Source organism: Eptesicus fuscus, chromosome 12, assembly GCF_027574615.1.
Source record: "Eptesicus fuscus isolate TK198812 chromosome 12, DD_ASM_mEF_20220401, whole genome shotgun sequence".
Classification (NCBI taxonomy): domain Eukaryota; kingdom Metazoa; phylum Chordata; class Mammalia; order Chiroptera; family Vespertilionidae; genus Eptesicus; species Eptesicus fuscus.
Window position 1 is genome coordinate 56,842,497 of NC_072484.1, and position 27,429 is coordinate 56,869,925.

At 42.0% G+C, this 27,429-nt stretch overlaps 1 protein-coding gene across 1 annotated transcript in view; it reads left to right on the forward strand.

Moving 5' to 3' along the window:
- The first annotated feature begins 1,213 nt into the window (after positions 1-1,213).
- The window catches only part of SMCHD1 (structural maintenance of chromosomes flexible hinge domain containing 1), a 159,359-nt gene continuing 133,143 nt past the window's right edge, over positions 1,214-27,429 (forward strand). The window contains exons 1-5 of the mRNA XM_054723730.1: positions 1,214-1,747; positions 11,688-11,763; positions 12,743-12,904; positions 20,306-20,388; positions 21,225-21,355. Of these exons, the coding sequence (XP_054579705.1) occupies positions 1,571-1,747; positions 11,688-11,763; positions 12,743-12,904; positions 20,306-20,388; positions 21,225-21,355 (629 nt within the window). The 5' untranslated portion in view covers positions 1,214-1,570. The remainder of the gene's footprint in view (positions 1,748-11,687; positions 11,764-12,742; positions 12,905-20,305; positions 20,389-21,224; positions 21,356-27,429) is intronic.

Sequence of the window (27,429 nt, forward strand, 5' to 3'; positions counted from 1 at the left end):
ATACCCAAAGCAATGATTCTTGATGTTTGCGATTCCATTGCTTCCTGTCATCAGCAGTGCCCGAACTAGAATGGTCATCAGTTTGAGAACAGACATGAACAAAAAAATTATTCATTTCTGTAAATTCTTCTAAATGTTGAAAATGATCTGTATATTAATAAACACTGGTTTTATGATCAAAGTGATGATTCATTTTTGGGGGGGATACCCTATGTACTAAATATAACCCAAAGGTTCGCTTTGGAGAATTGAAAAATCCCCCAGCCTGCTACTCCTTAGGCTTGGTGAATATAGATCTTCTTCTCAAGTACAAAATATTCATTCAATATTTTTAAGAATTGCAGAGTAAATGATTGAACCTAGACCCCGATAATGACGGCATTCTTTGTTTTTTTTTTTTTTTAGTTAGGGCACTACACGCCCACAATAAGGATGTTTAATGAAACACAAAGGCTTTTACTTAAAGTGTACTACAGGTTAAACATTTTGTCTAATTTAAACCTAATAACTCTTCGGCATTGGTGCTCTCATTCGCAATTTTCAGCAACATGGCAGCCGCGGTGGAGGTGAGGCGGGTAGGAAGAAGATTCGGATGCGAAGATGCTCCAGCGACCTGCACCCGGTCGGTGCTCCAGCCTCGGGGGCCACCGAAGGAGACCGCCCTGGTCACAGAACCGTTGGGCCCGTCAGGAACCCCCAGCTTTGCCCGGGGGGCCACACTGGAGCCCACCCTGAACCATTAGGACATGAGACGGAAAAGGTGGCTCCGGGTACCTTGGCATGTTTCTCCCGGTGGAAACCCACGTGCTCGCTGCGGGGAAAGTTTCACCCAGTGAGGCCTGCGGGCCAGAGGCTCCCCGCCGCGGCCTTAACGGGACCGACCGCGACAGCCCGCGCAGCGCCGAGAGCTCGAAGCCCGGCGGGTTCGGTCCGGTCCGTGGCGAGGCGGGAAGATACCAGGACCCTCTCGATCGTGAGAACATGGTCACTCGGAAGCCTCCCCCGCCACTCCCGGGACAGGCTCTCCGGCCTCAGCAAGGGCTCGCCCCCCACAGCTCAGGCGCCCGCGAAGGGCCCGCGCGCTTCCCTCCAACTTCGCGAGGCGAAGGGGCGGGCCGGGCGCGGAGGCCCCGCCCACACCCGCGCGGCCTGCCGGATTAGCCCCGCCCCCTCGGGGACGCAGGCGGCTCCTCTTCCTTCGGTGCCACAGGCCTCGGCCGCGGCCCTGGTTTCGGCACGCGCTACGGGGCTGTCGTGGGCGGCCGCAGGCGCGGGCCCGGGCCCTCCGAACAGCGCGCCGCGCGCCGCGCGCCGCCTCCGCCCCGGGAGCCGCTGGCCGCGGAAGTGACGTGGGGTCCAGTGAGGAGTTTGTTTGAATCGGTTCCCGGCCGAACCTCGCGCTCGCCGCTCTTCGGCCACCGCCGCGGAGGGAGGAGCTGCAGGGCGCCGAGGTGGAGACCTCGCGCCGGGGGGGACCGGAGCTGAAGGCGCCGCGCGGAGCCTGCGTCTGGGCCCTGGGCGCGGCGGCCGTAGGCGCCGGCGCGGCTGTTTTTTTCTCCTTTCCCCCAATATGGCAGCGGCGGGCGGCGGCGGGCCCTCGGCGGGGACTGGAAGGGGCGGCCGAGGCGACCGCTGCAGGAAGGTGTACTTGTTCGACCGGCGCGAGAAGGAGTCGGAGCAGGGCGACCGGGTGGTGCAGGTCGGGGAGCGCTCGGACTACGCGGGATTCCGCGCCTCTGTGTGCCAGGTACGCGGCGGGCCGCGGAGGGATGCGCGGGGAGAGTTGGGGTTGGGAGGGTGACGGGGGGCGGGGGGGAAGCCCAAGTTTCTTGCTCGGGGCAATAAACCTGTCACCGGCCCTGGCCCTGCGGCGTTTGGCTTCTCTCTCCCGGCTGCCCGCCATCACCGTGGCCGAGCGGCAGGAAGCCTACTAGGGCCGGCCCCCGCCGGGGCCTCGGAGGGCAGCCTCGGCCTCTCCGTGGGCCTCCCTCTGCCCCGGAGACCTCGCTGCCCAGGGTTTGAGACCTCGGCTTTGAAGTGGGCCGGGCCACCTCGGCCCTCCACTGGTGTCTCTTTGGTGTGGAACTTTTATTTGTTTAAAGAAGAGAGCAGAGTTATCCCGGATGGCTGTCAGGAGTGTTGCGAGGGTTGAAAGTTGTGAAATTCCTGGAGTCGATTTTACTCCGAGTTCCTGAAACGAGGCGGTGGTTTTCGCGGGCCGCCTGTCAGGAGCGCCGGCCGGCCCGCGCCGGCGGGGTCCTCCCGGGGTGGGAACCCTGGGCCGCGGCGGCCTCGCAGGTGCGGCTTGCTTTCTGGTCGTCTGAAGCCTGGTCCCTGGGACTTCCTGAACTCACCCGGAGCGTGTCCGTGGGTAGCTGTAGGACACCAAAGAAGGCTGTGTATGAACTTGGCTTTAAAAAACGAACGACCGTGTGAGGAAACCAGCTTTGAACGGTGCGGTGTTTTACAGGTGGGAGGGGGCGGCGCCGCCAGAGCTTGAAAAGAAGGGGTGGTGGGGGTGGTGGCGTGCCCTGCGTGTCCCACAGGAGGCTCTCGGTACGCGGGAAAGAGCTCTCAGCTGCCAAGGGAAAAGAAGCTGGTGTGACAGTGTTTTAACTGGAGTGGGCAGATGTTGTGAGGACAGAAGTCTGTAGTGCTGAAGTTACTGACATCAACCACCGTGCAAGCGACGTGAGAAGCAAGGACTGTATATGCTCAGTGTCTGGAACTGTGCCTGGTGCACAGTAAAACGCCCAAGTTAGAGCGAATATTTGAATGATGGCCAAAAGTGTGTGAACTTGGAAGTTCATTCTCTGCCTTGATGTAGAAGACTCCCCTGTGTTTTTAGAGCGAATGAAAGAATGGGTATCTTTTTTGATGAGTGTTTTGTACTCAAAACCATCCCACAAAAATGAAACTTTTTATGTTTATCATTTTTTTTTTATTGCAAAAATGTCAGCACAATAAAGGAAATATGGAATCAGAGGGGAAAAGTAAACCTTTACTCACTGTAAAATTTATAACCACTGTTAGCTCTTGGGGTTATTTCTTTGTATCCTCACCCCTCATTTAAAAAAAAATTATTAAATTTATTGGGGTGACATTGGATGATAACATAAAAAAGTGTACCATTCTATTATACATGCATCTGTATACCATTCTATAATACATGTGTACCATTCTATAATACATGCATCTGTATAGTGTGCTCACCACCCAAAGTCTAGACCCTCATTTTTTAAAAATATATTTTTATTGATTTCAGAAAGGAAGGGAGAGGGAGAGAGAGATTAGAGAATCATTGATTGGCACGCCCACACTGAGGATAGAGCCGGCAACCCAGGCATGTGCCCTGACTGGGAATTGAACCATGACCTACCTACCTCCTGGTTCATAGGTGGATGTTCAGCCACTGAGTCAGCCAGCCAGGCTAGACCCTTATTTCTTAAAATAACTGTAATGCATGTTTATTTTTTCACTTAATGTTATCATTATTTTTCTATTTTAATGTAAGTCTCCATAATCGAAGTTTGAAATAGTCTGTTTTTATGTATTACTCTTTACATAACCAAATCTCCTTTTGTCGATATTTACATTACTTTCATTTTTAAGTAATGTTATAATAAACATCTTTGAATACATAGCCTTTCATACCTTTCTTTTCTTTAGTTTAAAACCGTGATTTTCAACCGTTTTCATCTCATGGCACACATAAACTAATTACTAAAATTCTTCACACCAAAAAAAGTATTAAGTTTTTTGCCAATCTAACAAAAAAAAAAAAGTATAATTTTGATTCATTCACAGCGGACTGCTATTGTGTTGGCTGTAATCATTTTTCTTTTATTTGATAATTTAAAGGAAAAGAGGTCAGTGCCAGGTATTGCATGTGTTTTAAAAATTATTGTGGCACACTGATTGAAAATCGCTGGTTTAGAATCTTAGAAGTGAAATTCCTGGATCAACGGTTCATAACATTTTTTAAAGTACTTGATTCATATTTTTATATTGCTTTTCACATAGGTTGTACTAATTTGCCTTTCCTCTAGAAATAAATTCTCCCTTGTGAGAAGTTTCAGTAACTGGTGAAAAGGAAAAGTATTATTAACTTCTTATTACAGAAGTAGAAACTCACTTTTGGAGATGGTGAATTAATTTAGGGCAAATAGATCGTAGAGTTAAATTAGGATTCAAATCCAGAATCCATATTCTTTCCGTTATACCACTCTGATGCAAATAAAAGTTTTTGTTATTCCATTTCTTCAATATTTTAACTTGAAAATCAAGGAAAAATTTTTATTTGTTTTTTACTAATTCTTTACTTCCTTCTTATTACTTTTTCCTGCTAGACCAGACAAAGGTTAAATTTGATTAGCATGAAAGGGGAAAGCTAGCAAGGAAAAAAAAAGCCTTTTTTATTTTTGAGAATTTATTTTTTAAAGCATTATTAGATTCTGCCAACTAATCACATAACGTTGTCTCCATTATGCACACACAAAAAAATCACTGAAATAAGTTACTGAATTAAAGGCCAAGGTTTATATAAATAACTAGAGGCCCAGTGTACAAAATTCATGCACTTGGGGAGGGCATCCCTCCGCCCAGCCTGCTCCCGCCACCGCTGCTGTGCTCGCCAGCCGTGAGCCCAGCTTCTTGCTGAGCAGCACTCCCCCTTTGGGAGTTCACTGACCACCAGGGGGCAGCTTCTGTGTTGAGTGTCTGCCCCCTGATGGTCAGTGCGTGTCATAGAGACCGGTTATTCTGCCATTCGGTCGATTTGCATATTAGCCTTTTATTATATAGGGTAAGCAGTGAAACGGATTGAAATCTAGGTATGTTTCATTCTAAAGCTTGTAGTGTTTCTTGTTTGTTTGTTTAGACCTCCACAATGCCCACACTATCAACTAAAGCCTTCAGTTTCTTTATTAGGGGAGGAGTCAAAATAGTATACTAAATTAAAGTTTTCATTAAAACTCAAATCAAAAACTTTGTAGTGCTAGAAAGTATTGTGGATCCTAAACTTTTATTTGGGGGAAAACTCATTTTGTGGAAAAAGGGATCAATCAAGAGGAAAGAGTGAGTTTGTAAGAAGCCCCTAGACTTGTGGTAAGCAGCTATCGACTCATTTGAGCTTTAGTGGTCTTTCAGAATCAAATATTAGAAAATGACTCATTTGGCTAGTTCTTAAATAGGTCCAGACATTAAATCTCATGTATGTAAACCCTCTTCTCCAACCTAATATACCTTGTTACCCTACTGTGGCACTTGTTATACATACCATAGTACTTTCTTAAATATTGTATGCTCCTTGAAGGCAGGAGCCTTACCTAATAGTTTATAGCTGTTTAGTTAATGAATCAATCTCTTATTTCCATCAAAAATTTTGTACATAGGGTACATTATATTAAAAATGCCAAAAGATTTAAAAAAATATTAAAGAAGGTAGATGTAGGAAAGAATAGAATAGTAACCTGAGGAGGGTTAATAAATGGATGTTCATTTGATAATTCTATATAATAAAGAGGTAATATACAAATTGACCCTCACACCCTTGCACAAGATGGTTGCCCCCATATGGTCAGAGATGGCCACCCCATGTGATCAAAGATGGCCGCCACAAGATGGCTGTCAGTGAAAGGTAGTTGTGGGCGATCAGGCCAGCAGGGGAGGGCAGTTGGGGGTGACTGGGCCTGCAGGAGAGAGAGGGCAGTTGGGCGGGACCAGTCCTGCAGGGGAGGGCAGTTAGGGCCGACCAGGCCAGCAGGAGAGGGCAGTTAGGGGTGACCAGGCTGGCAGGGGAGGGCAGTTGGGGGCGGCTAGGCCTACAAGGGAGGGCAGTTGGGGGGACGAGTCTTTCAGGGAAGGACAGTTGGGGGGACCAGGACTGCAGGGAGGGCAGTTACGGGTGACTGGGCTGGCAGGGGAGGGCAATTGGGGGGGACCAGGCCGGCAGGAGAGAGCAGTTGGGGGCAATTGGGCCGGCAGGGGAGGGCAGTTGGGGGTTACTGGGCCAGCAGGGGAGGGCAGTTGGGGGCAATTAGGCCAGCAGGGGAGCAGTTAGACATTGATCAGGCTGGCAGGGGAGTGGTTAGGGGGTGATCAGGCTGACAGGCAGGAGAGCGGTTGGGAGCCAGAAGTCCCGGATTGTGAAAGGGATGTTCGACTGCTGGTTTAGGCTCGATCCTACAGGCAGATGGTCGGACATCCCCCAAGGGGTCTCAGATTGGAGAGGGTGCAGGCTGGGCTGAGGAACACCTCCCCCACTCCAGTGCACAAATTTCGTGCACCGGGCCTCTAGTATCTTATAATGCTTAGCCATGAAATCAGCCTTGAGTTTCTTAGAGGTCTAAACAATGAAGGAAAGATGAGTGAAAGAAAATTCACAATATCCATTAAAAAGAAACATTTCCACTGCTTGGGTAGCAAAGCAATATTTAATTTGAGCAATATTTCTCCCTAGATTCCTCACAAATCCTGCGTGATAAAATGGACAACATTTTTACAGATAGGAAAGGCTGCTTCTTATCTTAACCTTTAATGCAAGGTAGGTTGTGTGTTACTTAGGGTAGTACAAACTGCTTTAACCAGTTACCACCGAAATTTTGGTAGATTACTCAAGTGCAGTAAGTGTTCCTGGTATTTGGGTGATTCAGGGACAAAGCCATCCTATTTAATAAAAGAGTAATATGCAAATTAACCATCACTCTGCTACACCCACAAGCCACACCCACCAGCCAATCAGGAACGAGTATGCAAATTAACCCAACCAAGATGGCTGCGGCCACGGAGTGAGCAGGAGGCTTGGGTTTCCCCGGCAATGGAGGAAGCCAAGCTTTCCACACACCCTGGCTGGCTCAGGCCTCCACAAGGCTACAAAGTTTCAATTATAGAAAATAAATAAATCCCAACAAAAATGGCAGCATCCACAGAAGTGGAGAGAGTAGGAGGCTTGAGTTGCCCCCAGCGATGGAGGAAGCCAAGCTTTCTGCATACTCTGGCCTGCCTTGGCCTCCACTCAAGGCTACAAAGTTTCAATTATAGAAGATAAATAAATCCCAGATACCAGGGCCTCTGCTTGGGTCACCAGGAGGCATGGCCGGCCTGCAAACCACCACAGGCCCCTTGCCCAGGCCGCCCCAAGCCCCAAGGGAACCCCCACCCTGATCCGGGACACCCTTCAGGGCAAACCAGCTGGCCCCTACCCGTGCACCAGGCCTCTATCCTATCTAATAAAAGAGTAATATGCAAATTGACCATCACTCCAACACACAAGATGACTGCCCCCATGTGGACACAAGATGACCACCACAACATGGCCAGCAGGGGAGGGCAGTTGGGAGGGACCAGGCCTGTAAGAGAGGGCAGTTGGGGGCGATCAAGCCTGCAGGGGAGGGCAGTTAGGGGTGACCAGGCCTTCAGAGGAGGGCAGTTAGGAGCAAACAGGCTGTCAGGGGAGCAGTTAGGCATCAATCAGGCTGGCAGGGGAGTGGTGAGGGGGTGATCAGGCTGGCAGGCAGAAGCGGTTAGGGGCAATCAGGAAGGCAGGCAGGCGAGCAATTGGGAGCCAGCAGTCCTGGATTGTGAGAGGGATGTCCGACTGCCCGTTTAAGCCCGATCCCACCAGGATCGGGCCTAAACGGGCAGTCGGACATCCCTCGAGGGGTCCCAGATTGGAGAGGGTGCAGGCTGGGCTGAGGGACACCACCCCACCCCCATGCATGAATTTCGTGCACCAGGCCTCTAGTCTATAACAATAAAAGCGTAATATGTAAATCGACTGAACGACCGAACAGCAGAACAACTGTCCAGATGACCATGCTATGACATGCACTGGCACCAGGCCAGCCAAGGCAGGTACGATGCAATTGGTCGGGGGTCCCTGCCATTACCCTACAGCGGGAGGCCCAGGTCTTCCTCTGTGGGGTGATCAATGGAAGTGGGGGCTCCGCGATCAGTTGACCCAAAGAGGGGATGGCCCAGGCTACCCCAAGCCCCAAGGGAACCCCCACCCTGATCTCATGTTAATATCTCAAGAAAAATGATATTACATAGAATAATATTACATACAATAAACATTAATATTTAAGAATAAAAGGATTTTAAGTATAAAAATATTACCAAAACTGTACTAACATAGTATGATATCACAAAAGTTGTAGGAAATACTAAAAATCTGCAAATAACAGGATTACTTCTATTATATTCTGGAGTATTTTTTTCCCTCTGGCTCTATTTTTGTTCATCAGTGTATGTTCTTTATATTTCACAAGTGAGTGAGATTGTATGATATTTATCTTTCTCTGACTTGCTTATTTCCCTTAGCATGATGCTTTGAAAGTCTATTTTGTCGGATATGAGTATTGCTACTCCAACTTTTTTTCTTTTCCATTTGCATGGAAAAATTTTTCCCATTCCTTCACTTTCATCCTGTGTGTGTCTTCTGTTTTGAGCTGGGTCTCTTTTAGATAGCATATAGTTGGGTCATGTTTTTGTCTTCTCAGCTTCCCCTAATCTGCTGTGTATTCCTTCCAGTGTGTTCTTTATTTGTGTTATGTCATTCAGCTACCCTACACCTTTTGGTTGGAACATTTAATCCATTCAAATTTATTATTGAGAGGTACTTATTTATAGCCATTTTAATTCTATATGGCTAGGTTTCTCTCTGTTTCTCCTTCTCAGCAATCCCTTACAGCAATCCTTTAGCATTTCTTATAGTGCTGGCTTGGTGGTGATGAACTCCTTTAGCCTTTTTTTTTTTTTTTTTTTGTCTGGGAAGCTCTTTATTTGACTGTCTATTTTGAATGATAGCCTTGCTGGATATAGTAATCTTGGTCTCAGATCCTTGCATTCCATTACCTTGAGTACTTCATGCCATTCCCTTCTGGCCTATACAGTTTCTGATGAGAAATCAGGTGTCAGCCTCATGGGAACTCCTTTGTAGGTAACAGTTTTCTCTTGTTGCATTTAAGATTCTATCTTTGTCTTTAATTTTTGGCATTTTAATTATGATGTGTCTGGGTGTGGGTCTGTTTGGGTTCTTGTTTGGGGTTCTCTGTGCCTTCTGAACTTGTGTTACTTTTTCCTTTACCAGGTTAGTGAAGTTTTCTACCATTATTTCTTCAAACATCTTCTCTATTCCTTTATTCCTTTCTGACTTCTGGCACACCTACTATTTTAGTATTGTTACATTTCACATTGTCCCACAGCTCCCTTAATCTGTCCTCCTGTTTTTTACTTGTTTTTTGTTTTTGGTTCTCTTAATTGAGTGATATTTTCAACTCTGTCTTCTAATTTACTGATTCTCTCCTCAGCTTCCCCTAATCTGTGTATTCCTTCCAGTGTGTTCTTTATATGTGTTATGTCATTCTTTATTTCAGACTGTTATTTTTTCATAGTTACTATATCTTTTTCATACTGTTGAGCATTTTTTAACATCATTACTTAGAACTCTGTTTCAGATAAATTTCTTATCTCTGCATCATTTATCTTTTCTGGAGAATTCTCTAGTTATTTTATTTGAGGGTTGTTTCTTTATTTCCTCATTTTGGTTGTCTGTTTGGGTTTGTGACTATGGTTTAGGTAGGTCCTCTATCCCTCTCAATCTCTAGTGCAGGACAGTGTTAACCTTTTGCACTCGGATGTCGAGTGTGACTCGACACGGTTAGCATTAGAATAAAGGAATCGAGAAAAAAGCAAGCGAGTGCAAAGGGTTTTTAAAGGCTGTTTCTGACTAGTTGGATCAGGCAAAGACTCAAAGCCTCCAGAGACCACCTCTGTCTACAGACTAATAGGATTTCCACTTGAATTGCCCGGGTAATCGTCCTCAGGTGTGGCGAGAGTTTTTTCAACAGGGTGGGGCAGTTGCTTCTGCCTGAAGGCTAATTGTTGCTTTTAATCTCTTAAGTGGCCTCAGGGCAAGGTGTTTTCCAGTAGGGTGTGTCGACTGTTTCCCCCCCCCCAGGCAAGGTAGATGTCTATGTGGGAAAGATGTCCTCAGCTGTGTGAGGGAGTGACTCGGCCCAGGAAACTTGGAGTGTCTGCCTTCTGAGCTCTATCTCTTGAGTCCCCTGTCCTGGATTCTGCTCTCACAGCTCCAGTCCACTTCATCCTCCCTCTGCCAGAGCACAAGGTGGGTGGCTGCACAGGGAATTTTTGTGCATTGGCCCTTTAAGAGGGTGCCTGAACTTTCAGCTGCCACTCCCTGGCAAACAGCACCCCACTGCTTTTCACAGCTAGATGTTATGTGGGTATCCTCCTCAGTTTGGTGCTCTCCGCTGGGGAGCCCAGCTTCAGGATTAGATCCTAGAGTTTTTAGTGGCACCCCCCCCAAAAAAAAAGCTGAGATATCTCTCTGGGACTTCAGGTGCTGTCTGTGGGTGCCTGGCTAGCCCTTTCGCGCCTCTGCACCTCCTACCAATCTCTATGCGGTCTCCACCTTCAGTCCTTGGGTATCAGGGTTCTCTCCTGTGAGTTTTCCATTGAATGTTTAGTAAGCCTTTCCATATATCAGTTGTAATGCCAGCTTCTTCCTGGGAGCATGTCTGTGCAGCATCCTCCTACTCTGCTGCCATTTTCAGTCTCCAAAGAATTCTTCATAGGTGGTTTGGGTACTTCATATTGCATCACATCAGGAGGCACATAATCCTAATATATAAAAAGCCAGGGGCCGTCATGACCAAAACAACCAGATGGATGACCGAACACAAACTGCGTGGGGCGACCAGGCCAGCGGAGGGAGGCAGTTGGGGGCAACCAGGCTGGCAGGGAGGGCAGTTGGGGGCAACCGGATCAGCGGGGGGGCAGTAAGGGGTGACCAGGCCAGCCAGGGAGTCAGTTAGGGGTGACTAGGCCAGCAAAGAGGGGCAGTTGGGGATGACCAGACTGGCAGGGGGGGGCAATAAGGGGTGACCAGGCCAGCAGGGGGGGGGTAGTTAGGGGTGACCAGGCTGGTGGGGGGGCAGTTAGGGGTGACCAGGCTGGCAGGCAGAGATTTTAAAATATTATGACAGACAAATGTAGTAATTGTTACAATATTATATACTATTAGTATTTTCATATTTTTAAAAACTTGATTGGTGCATTTATTTCCTTTGTGTAATAACTTACTTTATTTATATTATTTTGGATAGACACTTGGCATTTCACCTGAGGAAAATTTTATCTTAAAATTTATCTTAAAATTTTAGAGTTATTCTTTTGGGAAGGGTTATAATAGATATAATGAGTCTTTAATACAGGTAACCTGCATAGCATGACTATTTTTACCTCAGTGTTATAAAATGTTAACCTCTATTTTCTTCTATTACTTTTATTTTACCTACTTAAATATTTAATGTATGTGAACATGTATTATGTTAATAAGTTTACTTATATATTGACTTGGAATAATGTCTTTTGTCTGGGAAGAGTCTGCTGATGTTGAAACCTTTCGAAAATGTCCCTCTATGCACTCATGGTCCTAGCTGGCATATAATAGCAGAAAAAACAACCTTGTTAAGCAAATAATTTATAGATAGATTTGTGCTTAATTATGAAAAGGCAAGATTTTAAAATATTATGACAGACAAATAAATGTAGTAATTGTTACAATATTATATACTATTAGTATTTTCATATTTTTAAAAACTTGATTGGTGCATTTATTTCCTTTGTGTAATAATTTATTTTATTTATATTATTTTGGATAGACACTTGGCATTTCACCTGAGGAAAAATTTGTTATTACAACAACAAGTAGGAAAGAAATTACCAGTGATAATTTTGGTAAGCAATGTTCACTTTATGCTTTTATATTTAATATGCTCTAGTACAGCGGTCGCCAACCAGTAGTCTGTGGATCACTGGTGGTCTGTGAGGTCCGAAAGGATGGCGACCACTGCTCTAGTACATTGTACAGCAATAACTATTTGATTACATAGATAAGCATCAAAAAACTGTTGATTTTGGTTACTTTGTTGTGTGGGGAGGAAACTGTCTTATAAGTTCACAGTTTGTACAGAGGTTATATTTTTCAAGCAAGGTTATAGAAATATAGTTGACATCATTTATGGCTACAGAAGATGAGACCTTGCCCAACAGCTAGCTACAGGCCTTCCATGTGGGCCCTTAAGAAGCTAATTCTCTTAATCAGATTGGGTTCTTCCATTAACTTTTTTTTATCCAATTGGATTCTAAGACCTGCCAGCTTTTCTTGTTTATTTTTTAATATATTTTTATTGATTCTAGAGAAGAAGGAAGAGGGAGAGAGAAACAGACGCATCAAGGATGAGAGAGAATTATCGATCGATCGATCAGCTGCCTCCTGCATGCCCCACACTGGGACCAAGCACGTGCCCTGACCAGGAATTGAACCATGACCTCCTGGTTCATAGGTCATTGCTCAACCACTGAGCCACACTGGTTGGGAAGACCTGTCAGTTTTTCATGCCTGATTTCCTTTTGAATTTAACCACTCTTCTCCTTTCGTGTTGATAACACTCTAATGTAGTTCGTCATCTAACTTCCTGTGATAATTTAAGTTACTAAATTGAGGGTTTCAGATGCATGGATGTATTTGGGCCTATTTAAATGATATTCTTAACAAAACACAACTGAAATTATAGATTGAGCCATTGTTTGGGGGTTTGCCTGTATCATCTTTAAAGATATTTCATAGAATAGATACAGTTTGCATTTTTAAAATTATAAATTCATGTGTTTCTGATTCTAGCTTTGCACTTAAGATATTACCTTTTGATTACAGATGAAACTGTTAAAGATGGAGTTACTCTATACCTGCTAAAGTCAGTTGACCAATTACTACTAACAGCTACAAAAGAAAGAATTGAATTCCTACCTCACTATGACACACTGGTTAAAAGTGGCATGTATGAATATTATGCAAGTGAAGGACAAAACCCTTTGCGTAAGTATTCCATTTATACTAATTTTGTTGAAGTATTACTCTCCCTTATCCCCTCATCACCTGTCCCATTCCTTTATTTTAAAAAATTATCTCATTCTAATTTTTTAGAAGACTATAACAAGTCATTGTGAGTTTCCTTACTTCAAACTCTTCATCACAATATAATTCTTTTCCTACCTGTCATCTTACTTCAGAGTAAAGATACCTCTCCTTTAAAACTAACCTAGTTTTATAATTCATTCCCTCTCAACTCATAAGAGATCTTGTTTCTACACATTCTTCTATCTCAGTGGTTCCCAACTTGGGGCACACGCCCCACAAGGGGGCAATTTGATTTTTGAGAATGAGTTAACAGTTAATTTTTTGCATTTCTTATGGTTCTAGGGGCCTCATGTATAGTATATAAATATATATTGTGACATGTTTATGCATGTCAGTTCTCTATTTTATGTTTTGAAACTTTATTTGCTTTTTTTACATCCATATTATTATTATTATTATTATTTTACTAATTTCTTAGTGATTTCTTCCTCAGTACTTCAACTGCCCTTTCGTTCTTTTATTTTTCTCGTTCATGGATGCCATGTTCTTTGAAAGCTTGTTTAGACCAAGTTAATGGCCTTTTAGACTTCCACCATGTGAATAGGAGTTCCCTTTTTAAATAATAACAATTATATACCACAGCAGGGGGCATCAGGATTTTAGAGATGCTTAGGTGGGGCATGGCAAGAAAAAGTTGGGAACCACTGTTCTATCTCATGTGTACTCTCCTCTCTGATTAATTCTTCCTCCTCTCCTATAGACATCTCAATTGTTTTATCTTGCCAATTTGTGTAGTTGAACTGCATGAGTAAATGGTTTGTCTTCTTATTTCATTTCTTTATTATTTCCTTTCACCTTTATCACTTGCAAGTTTTTATCCTATCTTTGGATTGCTTGCTAGTGAGCTTTACAAATTAGTTAACTTAGAGAATTTTTTCTTTTTGGACCCTGCTAAAGTGTTTAATACTACTTATATGTTCATTATAAACTTTCTTATTAAAAATAGTTTTACTGTATGTGCATTATGGTTTGTAGGGAATTAGAAAACATAGATAAGCAAAAAGAACATAAAGAATATCCATATATTTACTACCCAGATATAACTACCACCAACACTTTGGTGTGGATCACTTCAGATCTTTTCATGTTGTTGTTTTTTTCTATTTTAGTGGTTTTATATGATACATGCTATTTTAACCTACTTTTTTGGTTTAAAATAAAATGAACATCTTTAATATATGTCAATATATATTTGTTTTTAGTGGTTAAACACTAGATAACAATATGCTGAACAGTGTTCTATTATTAGACATTTAGGTTATTTCAGTTTTTTAAATTACAAATGACTGAATATTCTTATGACTAAATCATTGTGCACATCCTTACCTTAAGTGCAACTAATATTATCTCTGACATTGTTCTTTCATACAAAAAATGCTCTTATTTCTCCAGTCTTAAAAACATCATAATCTTATTCCACCAGCCATTGCCCAGATTTTTGCTCCTGTTTATAGCAAAACTTCTCAAAAGAGTTGACTGTCTTCACTATTAACTGTACCTCTCCTCCCATTCTCTCCTATTCACTATCCTGTACTTACTCTTTTAAGGTTACCAGTCACTAAATCCAGTGATCAATTTTCAGCTCTCATTTAACTCAAGGCATTATTTGACATAGTTTATCACTTCTTCCTCTTTGATATAATTTTTACTTGGCTTTCGAGACATCACACTCTGTTTTCTTTCTACCACTGACTGCCTTCTCTTTCCCTGCCTTTTTTTTTTAAATTTTTGAGCTATAATTGACATCTCTCCACCTTCTTCATGTTGAAGTAAGTGCCTCAGGGCTTAGCCCTTAGTCTCATTATCTCCTCTTATTTCCTCACTTGGTGATCCTCTCCAATCTTGTGGCTCTAAATACTATACCATTTTTTATGTCAATGACTCTCAAATGGAGGTTGTGAGAAATGGTCATTTTTAGTTAAATATTGAAAATAATGATAGCCTTATTCCTAATTTTGTCTATCCAGCAACTGTCTATGTGGCATCTCCACTAGAATATCTAAGATGAGAACCCTGATCTATTCACTAAACCATATTACTACATAGTTTTTCCTATTCAAAGTGATCATTGCTGTGTCCTTTCAGTTGTTACAGTCAAAAATCAAATTGATTGTTCTTTGTTCATACATTTCATTCAGTCTGTCAGAAAATCCTGTTGGCACTATCTTCTGTATTTATCTAGAAATTACTATATCTCATCACTTCCATAGCTAACACTAGGTCTGAGGCACCATGATATTACCTTTGTTTTCACAGCTCCTCTTGCTTGTTCATTCCACTCTGTGTCAGCTTTAGTCTCAGCTTAGGGCCCTTTGCTTGGAATGCTCTTTCAACAGATAGCCCTTGTCTCATTCTCTCGCCCCATTCAAGTCTTGTTTACCTGTTATCTTCCTAGCAAAACTTATATTGATCACCTTATTTAAAATTGTAACCGTGTTCCCTCTATGCCTTTACTGTTCTTCAGCTCTTTGCTCTTTCTTTTCTCCATAGCATATATCACCTTCTAAGATGTTAAATACTTTACTTTTTTATTATAATTACTAGAGGCCTGGTGCATGAAATTCGTGCATGGGGGTGTCCCCTCAGCCCATTCTGCACCCTTTCCAGTCTGGGACCCCTCAGGGGATGTCCAACTGCCGGTTTAGGCCCGATTCCGGGGATTGAGCCTAAATCGGCAGTCGGACATCCCTCTCACAATCCTGGACCGCTGGCTCCTAATTGCTCACCTGCCTGCCTGCCTCGTCGCCCCTAACTGCCCTCTCCCTCCGCTGGCCTGGTCGCCTCTTACTGCCTCCCCAGCCGGCCTGGTCACCCCCCAACTGCCCTCCTCTGCTGGCCTGGTCACTCCTCACGGATCCCCCGCTGGCCTGGTCGCCCCACGCAGCCTGCTGTTCAGTCATTTGGTCGGCCCTCAATAACCCTCCTGCTGGCCTGGTCGCCCCATGCACCCTGCTTGTTCAGTCGTTTGGTCGTCATTCACTAACCCCCCTGCTGGCCTAGTCGTAGGCAGCCATCTTGTGAGGGTTAATTTGCATATTACCTCTTTATTATATAGGATTATTAGCTGCTAGTTGTTATAAGCATTTTACATGTATGTATTAGCTCACTCCATCATCACAACAACCTCGTGACATAGTTATTATAATTACTAGAGACCCAGTGCATGAAAATTCATGCACTGGAGGGGGGGCGTTTGTCAGCCTGGCCTGCCCCCTTCTCACAGTCTGGGAGCCCTCGGGCGGGAGGCGACCCAGCGATCAGGGGAAGGCGACACCCCCACCACACCTCTGATGTTGCCACTGCTGGCAATGCAAGCCTCGGCTGGCCCTGGTTACCTGAGCTTTGGGCAGCCGCCATCCAAGGCTTGCCTGCACCTTGGGCTGGCCCTGGGCGGCTGGGGGGCTGAAGGGACTGGGGGCCTCCGGAGGCAGGCTCGCGGAGTGGCCGGACCCGCCTAGGGGTGGGCCCGGCTGTGCCACGCGCCTGCCACCCCGACAGGGCCGAGGGGACTGGGCACCGCCATCTTGTGGCTGTGGGCGCTGCCATCTTTGAGGGTGTGGCATTCAAGTAGCATATTATCTCCCTATTGGCTGTGGGTGCCGCCATCTTTGTGAGGGCATGATGGTCAATTAGCATATTCCTTCTTTATTAGATAGGACTCCAAATTTCAGAGGAGGAAATTGAGGCACAGAAAAGTTAAGGAGCATCACACATTGAATAAATAATGGGACCAAGATTTAAATCTCAGCCAATCTATGTCCAGAGTGTATATTAATCTAATATTTGATTTTCCACCTTTCATCACTAGAATGTTAACTCCACAAGACAAGAACTGGATTTTTGTCTGTTGTGTTCAATTCATAGAACAATGCCTGGCAAATAGTGGGTGCTTAAATTCTTTCTCTGAGGATCAATTTTTAAATGTACAGTCATGGAGTGAATAGGTATATTCATTTCTATGACTTTTGATAGAGAATAATTACCATTCAGATTGGTTTCAACCAGTTTTCATTCCTATCATTATATGAATAAGCAGGGAATCTCACTGTTTAAACTCTTGGTTTGATTTTTGTGACTTTATATTATACAAGAGACCCGGTGCACAAAATTCGAGCACTGGGGAGGTGTCCCTCAGCCCAGCCTTTACCCTCTCCAATCTGGGACCCCTCGGGGATGTCATACAGTCGGACAACCCTCTCACAATCCGGGACTGCTGGCTCCTAACCACTCGCCTTCCTGGCTGCCTGATTGCCCCCAACTACTCTGCCTGCCAGCCTTATAGCCCCCTAACCACTCCCCTGCTGGACTGATTGACAAGAACTTAACTGCTCCCCTGCCAGCCTGATTGCCCCCAACTGCCCTCCCCTGCCAGCCCGATCACCCCTAACTGCCCTCCCTTGCAGGCCCGGTTGCCCTGAGTCGCCCCCAACTGCCCTTCCATGCAGGCCTGGTCACCCCCAACTGCTCTCCCCTGCCAGCCATTTTGTGACAATGTGGGGGAAGCCATCTTGTGATGATGTGGGGGCGGCTATCTTGAGACGACTTGGGGGTGGCCATCTTGTGATGACGTGGGGTGGCCATCTTGTGGTGGCCATCTTGTGCGAGGGTGTGAGGGTCAATTTGCATATTACCTCTTTATTATATAGGATTCCTGGGTCTTTCTCTGATTCTCTTTCCTTTGCCTTTGGTTTTACCCTGGGTTATTCTTGACTGTATGGTGGACATCTCTTCAGGTCATGCTGATCATTTCTTTTTATACTTTTCTCTTAACTACTGATCCAAGCTTTAACTATTCTATGTCAGTGAAGCAAAAATATCTGTAGCTATCTCTATTCTCCCAAGTAAGTGCGATAACTGTTCCAGCTCTCTTTGGAACACCTTTACTCATTGAACTTGATATAGTGGTAGGACATTGCCTCCAAAACTGAATTTTTCTTTCCTCCCTCTAAATTTTTCCTTTATGGGAAATATGACCAATTGTACGGTGTTCTGGAGCAAACACCCAAAACTGTCTTAGCTTTCTTTCTTTTTTTTTTCTCCTTTTATATGTAATCAAGTGCTAAATCGTATTCATTTCTTTCTCCCAAATTACTCTTACCTCTTTTTTCTCCCCATTTCCTACAGTGTTCCTTTTCCATTTTTTAAAGTTATTACCCTTAACCAGATCATTATACATATCTTACTTCTAGCTGGTTTATAAAGATAGCCATCCTGTAAGTGTTCAGAGTGTGGAAGGGCTTGCTGGAGTGCTACTCTAAACTACAGAGTAGTATTAGTTTTATTAAGCTTCAAAAACAACTTTAGTTTTATTAAGCTTCAAAGGAAGTAAGAGACAGACATTTGCTATGCTCTTTTTTCTAATCCTGTACATAATAAAAGGCCAGCCACCATAGGTGTAATGACCGGAACGACCAGAGACCAGAACCACCATGGGCCCTTGCCGGGCTAGCCCCACTCCCAAGGCACAGTTAGGGGCAATCAGGCAGGCAGGCAGAGTGGTTAGGGGCGATCAGGTAGGCAGACGGCCCCTTGCCCGGCTGACCTCACCACCAAGCAAGCTGTTAGGGGTGATCACACAGCCAGGCAGAGTGGTTAGGGGTGATCAGGTAGGCAGATCAGCAGTTAGGGGTGATCAGGTAGGCAGGCAAGTGGTTAGGGGCGATCAGGTAGGCAGCCAGTGGTTAGGGGCGATCAGGTAGGCAGCCAGTGGTTAGGGGCGATCAGGTAGGCAGATGGCCTATCGCCGGGCTGGCCCCACCACCAAGCAAGTGGTTAGGGGTGATCACACAGGCGGGCAATGGTTAGTGGTGATAAAGTAAGCAGGCTAGCAGTTAGGGGCGATCAGGTTTGCAGATGGCCCCTCGCTAAGTTGGCCCCGCCCCCAAGCAAGCAGTTAGGGGTGATCAGGCAGGCAAGCAGAGTCGTTACTGGTGATCAGGTAGGCAGACCAGCGGTTAGGGGTGATTAGGTAGGCAGGCAAGTGGTTAGGGGCGATCAGGTAGGCAGGCCAGTGGTTAGGGGCCATCAGGTAGGCAAACGGCCCCTCGTAGGGCTGGCCCCACCCCCCAGCAAGGAGGGGTAATCAGGTAGGCAGGCAAGTGGTTAAGGGTGATAAGGTAGGCAGGCCAGTGGTTAGGGGCAATCAGGTAGGCAGACAGCCCCTTGCCAGACTGGCCCTGCCCCCAAGCAAGCAGTTAGGGGCAATTAGGCAGACAGGTATAATAGTTAGGGACGATCAGGTAGGCAGGCCAGCAGTTAGGCAGATGGCCCCTCGTGGGCTGGCCCTGCCCCCCAGCAAAGAAAGAGGGAGGCCCAGGCCACCCAAGGCAACTCTGTGGCAGGTATGTGGCCGGCCAGCAATCATCCCGAAGAGGGAGGCCCAGGCCAGCCAAGCCATTGCACCTCATGCCTGTTGCCTGCAGAGGGAGGCCATGGGTGGCAGGGGAGGGGGGCCAGCGCTGCAGAGATGGCCAGCAGTGGCAGCGGCGGGGGTGGAGCCAGCTGCCGGCAGCCAGTAGAAGGAAAGCCCCAATAGGCCCTGATCTCAGGCCAGGCCTAGGAACCCTACCCGAGGGGTCGCGGATTGTGAGAGGGTGCAGGCCGGGCTGAGGGATCCCCCCGAGTGCACGAATTTTCGTGCACTGGGCCTCTAGTAAAGGGAATAAAAGTGAGAAATAATTTAAGTAGTGACCTTGAAGAAAGAATATTTGGAACAAAGCAGAGCCAGTGATACATGAAACATCCAGTTGGTTGTGTAGTAGAAAATCAATAGCAGTTCTGTGTCAGTTAACCAGACGTGTTCTGCTGCTTGACAGGTTGCTGTCATAAGATTTCTATATCTAAATTAGCTATTAATACACACACACACACACGTTTAGAATTGCTTTATACTTGTCTTCATTTCTCTATATGTACTTACTTTCGACTTTTTGATGATGTGATTACATACTATAGAGTACTTAATAATTGGATTTTTATTGTAAAAGTCTTCTGTCTCTTATGTCTGTATGTCTGTTTTTTGATTATAAACTCTGTGAGGCCAGGAATCATGGTTGGCTGAGACATGCCATATAACGCTATACAAGTATTGGGTGATGACTGCTTTTTTATGCTGGTGGTGATTGGTGATGATGCCTTTAATTATGTATAGCATCCTTAGGATCAGGATAATATTTTAATTCTAGTTATTTTGAAAATAAAAGTGATGGCTTACAGTACTTCAGAATTTCTTCTGTGAAATTTTGTATGAAGTATTTGGAAGGGAAAATTAAAGCAATAATGTTTTCTCATCTTTTCCAGCATTTGCTCTTGCAGAGTTAATTGACAATTCGTTGTCTGCTACTTCTCGTAACACTGGGATTAGAAAAATACAAATCAAATTGGTAAGAAGATAATACTATTAAATAATTTAGCTTTTCCTTTTATAAAAGCAGTACAAGTTAATTGGGGAAAAAGTAAAAAATAAAGAAATTAAAATAAATAATTATCTGGTATCTCTTCATCTATTGTTAAAATTTTTCACATGTCCTTTTTTCTGTGCATATGTGTGATTATAATGTACATTTTGTTTTTGTGATCTTCTTTCCCTCAACAGTAAGTACATTGCCATCTCATGAATGTTTGCAATGTAATATACCATTGCTGCAGGTTGGTTTATTGGCTATGATATAAATTATATTATAATAAAAAATCTCTCTATATAAAAGCCTAGTGTCCCCTCGGGAATTCGACTGACCGGGAGTTTGATCGATCACTATGTCATGTGCTGACCTCCAGGGGGCAGCGCGGAACAAAGGAAGGCCCCGGCTGGCAGCTGCTAGGGACCCTACCCGTGCATGAATTTCATGCACTGGGCCTCTAGTATAATATAAATATAATATAAGTCAGCCTACTATTATTGTACATTTAGGTTTTTTTCTATATTTTAGCCATTGTAAGCAATGCTGACATGATAAACATCCTTATAGGTCTTTCTTTGCATCTCTGATTAATTCATCAAGGTAAATTTAAGAAATGAAATTTCTGGATTAAAGGACATGAAGAATTCTAAGACTTTTGATTTATACAGCTGAAGTGCCTTTAAGAAAGTTGTATTAATTTATAATTCCACCAGAAATGTATGAGTGAGCCCATTGAATCATTTTTCTATATTTAACTTTTTATGTTTTTAATATTGATTTGACTTCTTCTGTCTTTTTGAACTTATTTTATTTTATAGCATTTTGATGAAACACAAGGAAAACCTGCTGTCACAGTGATAGATAATGGAAGAGGAATGACCTCTAAACAGCTTAATAACTGGGCTGTGTATAGATTGTCCAAGTTTACAAGGCAAGGAGATTTTGAAAGGTTAGAAAATGTTACTCACTTTTTTATGGGCAGCTGGGTATTTTAATAAGGATAAGAACTCATATTTCTTTAGTTATACATGATACATTGGAGGTTTTGATGTTATTAGCATATTTACTTGGATTTTTTTATATTATAGAATTTTTATGATCAAAACTTAGTTTAGAAGTTGTCAAAACTACTGTAAATCATATTGTGCCCGTTCATTGAACAATGGTTTTTGCATTTTCTGAAGTATGTAAGAGTTATGTTGATAAGTTGAGTACTTTGAGGCATTTCCCTTTTTTCTTACTAAGTTTGGAAGTTGTGTAGTCTCTGGAGGAGTAGAATGGTTTTAAAATAGGCATTAGAAATCACTAATACCACTTAAAAATGTCTAAATGTCTAATGCACGTAGTTCTGTTGAGCTCTATTACTCTACTTTTGGGTCTTAATCTACTTTTGGGGCTCTGCGTTACAAAACATTTACAACTGCTAGGAAATAGAATCTAGTCAGGAGTTTACATCAGAATGTGTTTGTAAAAAATATCCTGAATAAAAATGTTGTAGAGGAAACAAAATATACTAGAAACAGTCAGGAATATAATGATTAGGTCCTTGGGATATTAACTCAATTCTAGTAACCAGTGATCCACAAGTCTTTTGATATTTTAAGCTCTGTTGTATACTTGAGGAAACATACTTGGGAAGATCTATTGGCATTCTTATTAAGTAGTTAGTATTTGTTCATGTCCTGTTTTGGTATTTCTTATGTAAAGTAAAGTCACCCAAATTTAAGGATTAATCTCAATAATGTATTAAAAGTTAATGTAATTAACACCTTTGTCTTCTCATTGCTGAAATTGTAGCACCCTTACAATCTTTATCAAATTTGTAAAGACTTACAGTGTCATGGTGAGAGGCAATATAATGAAGAAGGGCTTAGAATCATTTAGCCTGGTTTGAATTCTAGACTAAAGTTGATCAAGGTACTTTACTTCTCTTTGTCTCTGTTTACATACCTGTAAAATGGGGATAATACCTCATAAGGTTTGTGAAGACCAAGTGACTACCTGGCATATGGTATTGCTTCCTGACTGACTCCATAGTTTCTGATGAAGGATCAGCTGTTAATCTCACCGAGCATTCTTTGTATATGACTAATCTCTTCTCTCTATCTGCTTTCAAGATTCTGTCTTTTTTCTCTGGCTTTTGACAGTTTGTTTCTGTTATGTCTAGGTTTGGGTGTTTTTTCATTTAATCCTATTTTGTGTTTCTGAACTTCTTGGATGTATAGATTAATGTTTTCATCAAATTTGGCAAGTTTTTGGCCATTATTTCTTCAAGTATTCTCCCTATTCTCTTTCTGTGACTCCTGTTATCCATATATTGATAAGCTTGATGATGGCCATCAGTTTTTGAGGCTTTGTTCATTTCTTTTTTCTGTTTGATCCTCAGATTGAATAATCTCAATCAATCTGCCTTTTAAGTTTACTAATTCTTCTGCCAATTCATATTTGTTCATGAGCCACTTAACTGACTTTTTCATTTCAATTATTCTTCTTTTCAATTTCAAAATTTCTGTTTGGTTCTTTTAAAATAATTTCTGTTATTATTCTCTATTTGGTGAAACACTGTTCTCATACTTTACTTCATTAGATATGATTTCTGTTACTTCCTTGAATGTATTTAAAATAGTTGACTTAAATCTTTGTCTAGTAAGTCCAAAGCTTGTGCTTTCCCTGGCATGGTTTCTACTGACAACTTGCTTTTCTGTGTGGGGACCATATTTTAATATGTCTAGGTGTGTCACTCATTTTTTTTGTTGAAAACAGGACATTTTAAGTAATATAATGTGGGTAACTCTGGAAGTCAGATTTATTTCCCTTCACAGGGATTGTTGTTGCTTCTGGTTGTTTGTTTGTTTTTTTGTCATTGATGTTTGTGTAGTGACTTCCCTAAATTATGTAAAATCTGAATTCTTTATCTTGTGTTGCCACTGAAGCCTCTGCTAGCTTAGTGGTTAACCTAGTGATGTCCTTAAATGTGTGGAACCAGTAAGTATCCCAGGTTTTGCCAAGGGTTTCTCTGTGCACATCGGTCTATATTTTTAGTGTTGCGGCAGGAAACTTACAACTCTTTCTTAGCATTTACTTCTTGCTTAAACAGGACCTCAAAGTCAGCCAGAAACGAGAGTTTGGCCTTCTCAATTCTTTCTTGAGCTTGTATGTGGGCAGCCCCGCACACGATTGTGACCTCAATTATCATGAATATGTTGGTGCTTTTAAAAACCATATTGACTTCTTAGTCCCCAGCTTTTCCTTGTAAGTTTTTGGCCAAATTCTTGTTTTCTCCCAATTGTTTTCATTGCTTTAGTCAGCTGTGATGCTCAACTATTGCCTCTGATTGTTTTGACAAGTGACCCAAGGAAAAAGGTGTTCACAGTGAGCAAGTTCTGACTTACGTCACATAAAGACAAATCCTGAGTGGAGGTTTCTGGAGAACTTTTAGATCCAATAATGACAATTGTACAGAGAGCTCCAAACTTACTCTAGTGACTCCTAAGCCACTGGTTTTCACCATGATTGCAGGGCTGTTGGTTTTCAAGACTTCTGTGGAGCTGGTGAGAAGGGTATGGAATAGGGCATGTTAAAAATATCACAAAGCTAGCTGTTTTACCAAGATTCAGCCATGTGTCTTGAACAAAAACACCTTTGTTGCAAGACTTTGATTAATTTTTAGAGTTATGAAAAAGTTGATTTTGACAATTATTTTGAGTCTTTCATTGCTTTTATTAATGAGTAGATTTTCATAGGTCCTTACTTTGCCATTTGGAAGTTCTCGCCCTAATAACTGAATTTTGATACATACACTATGTAATCCAAACCACTATTAAGATATAGAACATTACATGAATCTAGAAAATTTTCTCATGACTTGGGCACTATTATAATCATTGTCTTGGAAATTAAATTAGATAGCTAGAACATAGTTGTATTATGTGTTCATTTAATTATTTTCTGGAAGAAAGAAGGGTGACATTAGTGAGGTCTTCTGGGTGACCATAATCAAGTGTGTGTTGGATCAGTGCTAATTTCTGCACTTTCACCTTGTTCAGAAATTAATAGGTTCCTCAATTCAGGGAACCATTTTTGAGAAAATAAAAATGAGTCATACTACATGACCCATTTCCCGTGCCACTTTTAGGTTGCAGAAATTATCTCTCAACAGGATTTCCCCCTAATTTTTCTAAAGAAAAAGCTCTTTTGTCTTCAGTATTTTTCTGCATATTAAGATGAGTTTCACTTACTTTCTGACATACATTTATTCACTTGAATTTAAAGAAAGAGTGTGTAACATTCTGGCATCCTACTTTAATTAAGTTGTTTTCAATAGTGAGATATAAATGCTCACATATGTAGTCATTCTACCATAATTCCTGGAAGTCACTTAGTTTGCTTTTAGTTTCTGTTACTAATTTGATCATTTCTTTTGTTCCTTTTTATTACTTGTTTCAATGTGGATTTTGCTTTTCTCTCTTCTAATAAATCAAATACTCTTACTTGACAAAGATAAAATGCCTGCTTATATTGTATAAGAATATGAATGAAATAATTTCTGAAATCCTTATGGACTGTGATACAAATTTATTCCTGAGGAAGGTGACTTTCTAAATTCTCCAGAGGACTGCTTCTGCGATGCAAAATTGTTTCATAAGTTCTTAGGTTACTTTTTGCTCCTACTTCATGAAGCGATATTTATGTAGCCCTTTAGTGTGGATATAGGAATTTTTTTGTACGCACACAAGTTTGAAACCTACTGGAACTTTTTGTTTTCAGCCTTATTTGCATTTCAGCCTTATATACATTGATTTTCCTAGGTTTGGTTTGCATGGATGGTTTGGGTTGAAAAAGGAAACTTACGGCTGAGTGATTCCTAATCAGAACAGAGTTTCTTAGTTTTGAATCAGGTTAAGTATGTATATACTGTTTTACTTCTGAGCTCTCCCCTCCCTAAACTTTTATATATTTCCTCATATGTATTTTAAGGAGAATATTTAGGGGAGGGTATTTTTAGCCTATTCCTAGAAGTGTTGCCATAGTAACTAAAGTATTAGAACCTATTTACTCCTTTTATTTTTTTTAATGAACATTGGGTTCATAGAATTTGATTAATCATGATTCTTGATTTATAAAAAGTTATTAATTCAGTCCTTCCTGTTTTAAAGTTTATCTATATTGTAAAATTTAATAAGTTGGATAACCATATACTACCACCCAGTACAATAAGTAGAATATTTATTATAACTTATATCTGTGTGTTCCTCTCTTATTCTACTTTTCTTCCACCAAAGTTAACTACTATATTGAATTGCTTTTCTATTTTCTTAATTAAAATAAATGTATATATCCTCCCGACCGGAGTGGCTCTGTTGGTTGAGTGTCATCCTGTGCACAAAGGGGTTGCCAGTTCAATTTCCAATGAGGGAAAGTGCCTGGATTGCAGGTTCGACCCCCCAGTCGGAGCGCATGTGGGAGATTATGTTTTCTCTCACACATCAATGCCTCTCTCTCTCTCTCTCTCTCTCTCTCTCTCTCTCTGTCTCTCTCTCTCTTCCTCCCCCTCCCTCTCACTCTCTTTACCTACCTTCCTCCCCGCCTCCCTCCCTCCCTCTCTTGAAGCATGTCCTTGGATGAGGATTAAAAAAGGAAAGTATATATCCAATTTTGCTTGTGTTTTGATATTATGAATATTGTATGTTGGTGTACAAGGGACTTGCATTTTCACTAAATATTAGGTTACTAAGATTTCATCTTTGTGTGGGTCTATAGTTGATTCTTTTTTACAACATATAATCTTTTGTGTATTCCAACAAGAAATCCATTGTATTTATCCAGTCTTCAGTCAGTGGGCATTTGACTTTCCCCTTCAAATTTTGGCAGCTGTGAGAAGTACTGTCTTGTATATGATGTGTTTGTAGTGTTGTGTTATGTGTCCTGGTCCAAATCTATGTTAAATTCTTAGTTATAGTCCTAGGAGGGAATTTATGGATTATAAAAATGAAATTATAATTTACAAGGTAATGACAAATTATTTTTCCAAAATGATTGTATTAATTTATACTTCTACAACTTAAACTTAGGAAAACATTTGGGTCTGGTAGGTTTTTTGTGGAAGGAACTTTAAACTATTGCTTTGGTTTCTTTCAAAGAGTTAGAAGAATATTTAGGCTATTTCTTATTTAGTGTTAGTAAGTCATTTTACTAGGAGTTAATCTTTTTTCATTAAATTTTCAAGTTTACTGCCATATGATTGCTGGTAATGTTTTTCAAAGAACCGGTGTTCACTTTGATGAATTTTCTTTGTCATTTTTCTGTTTTCAAATTAATTGATTTCTGCTCTTATGTCTATTATGTCCTTCTTTCTTTGAGTTTATTTTGCTTTTTGTAGTATCTTGATATGGAATCGTAAGATTATTGATTTGAGACCATTTCTAAGATGAATATTTTGTGTTAAAAGTTTTCTTCCAGGACTACTTTTGCTGCATCCCACAAGTTTTGATATGCTTTATTTTCACTTTCATTTAGTTCATTTTTATTTTCCTTGCAACTTGCTCTTTGATCCATGGATTGTTTTAAGAATGTGTTGTTCAGTTTCCAAGTAGTCTCAATAGATTTTCTTTTGGTATTTTGATTTCTAGTTTAATCTCAGTATAGTCAGAGAACATAATCTTTATGGTTTCAGTTCTGTTAGATTTCTTGAGGTTTGGTTTGTGTACCAGGATATGATTTATTTTGGTGACTTTTCTAAGTGTCTTTGGAAGGAATGTGTATTCTTCTGCTATTGGGAGGAATGTTCTGTGAATGTCAGTTAGATTCAATTGGTTGATAATATTTTCAGTTCTTTGATATCCATACGGATTTTCTGTGTGATGGTGACTAAAAGGAGAGGTATTGAAGTCCCCGTTTATTTACACGTTTATTTTTTTAGTTCTCTAAATTTTTGCTCTGCATATTTTGAACCTGTGTTTTTTTGTGTATACACAAGATTGTTATGACTTCTCGATGGACTGACCCTTTTACCGTTATGTAATA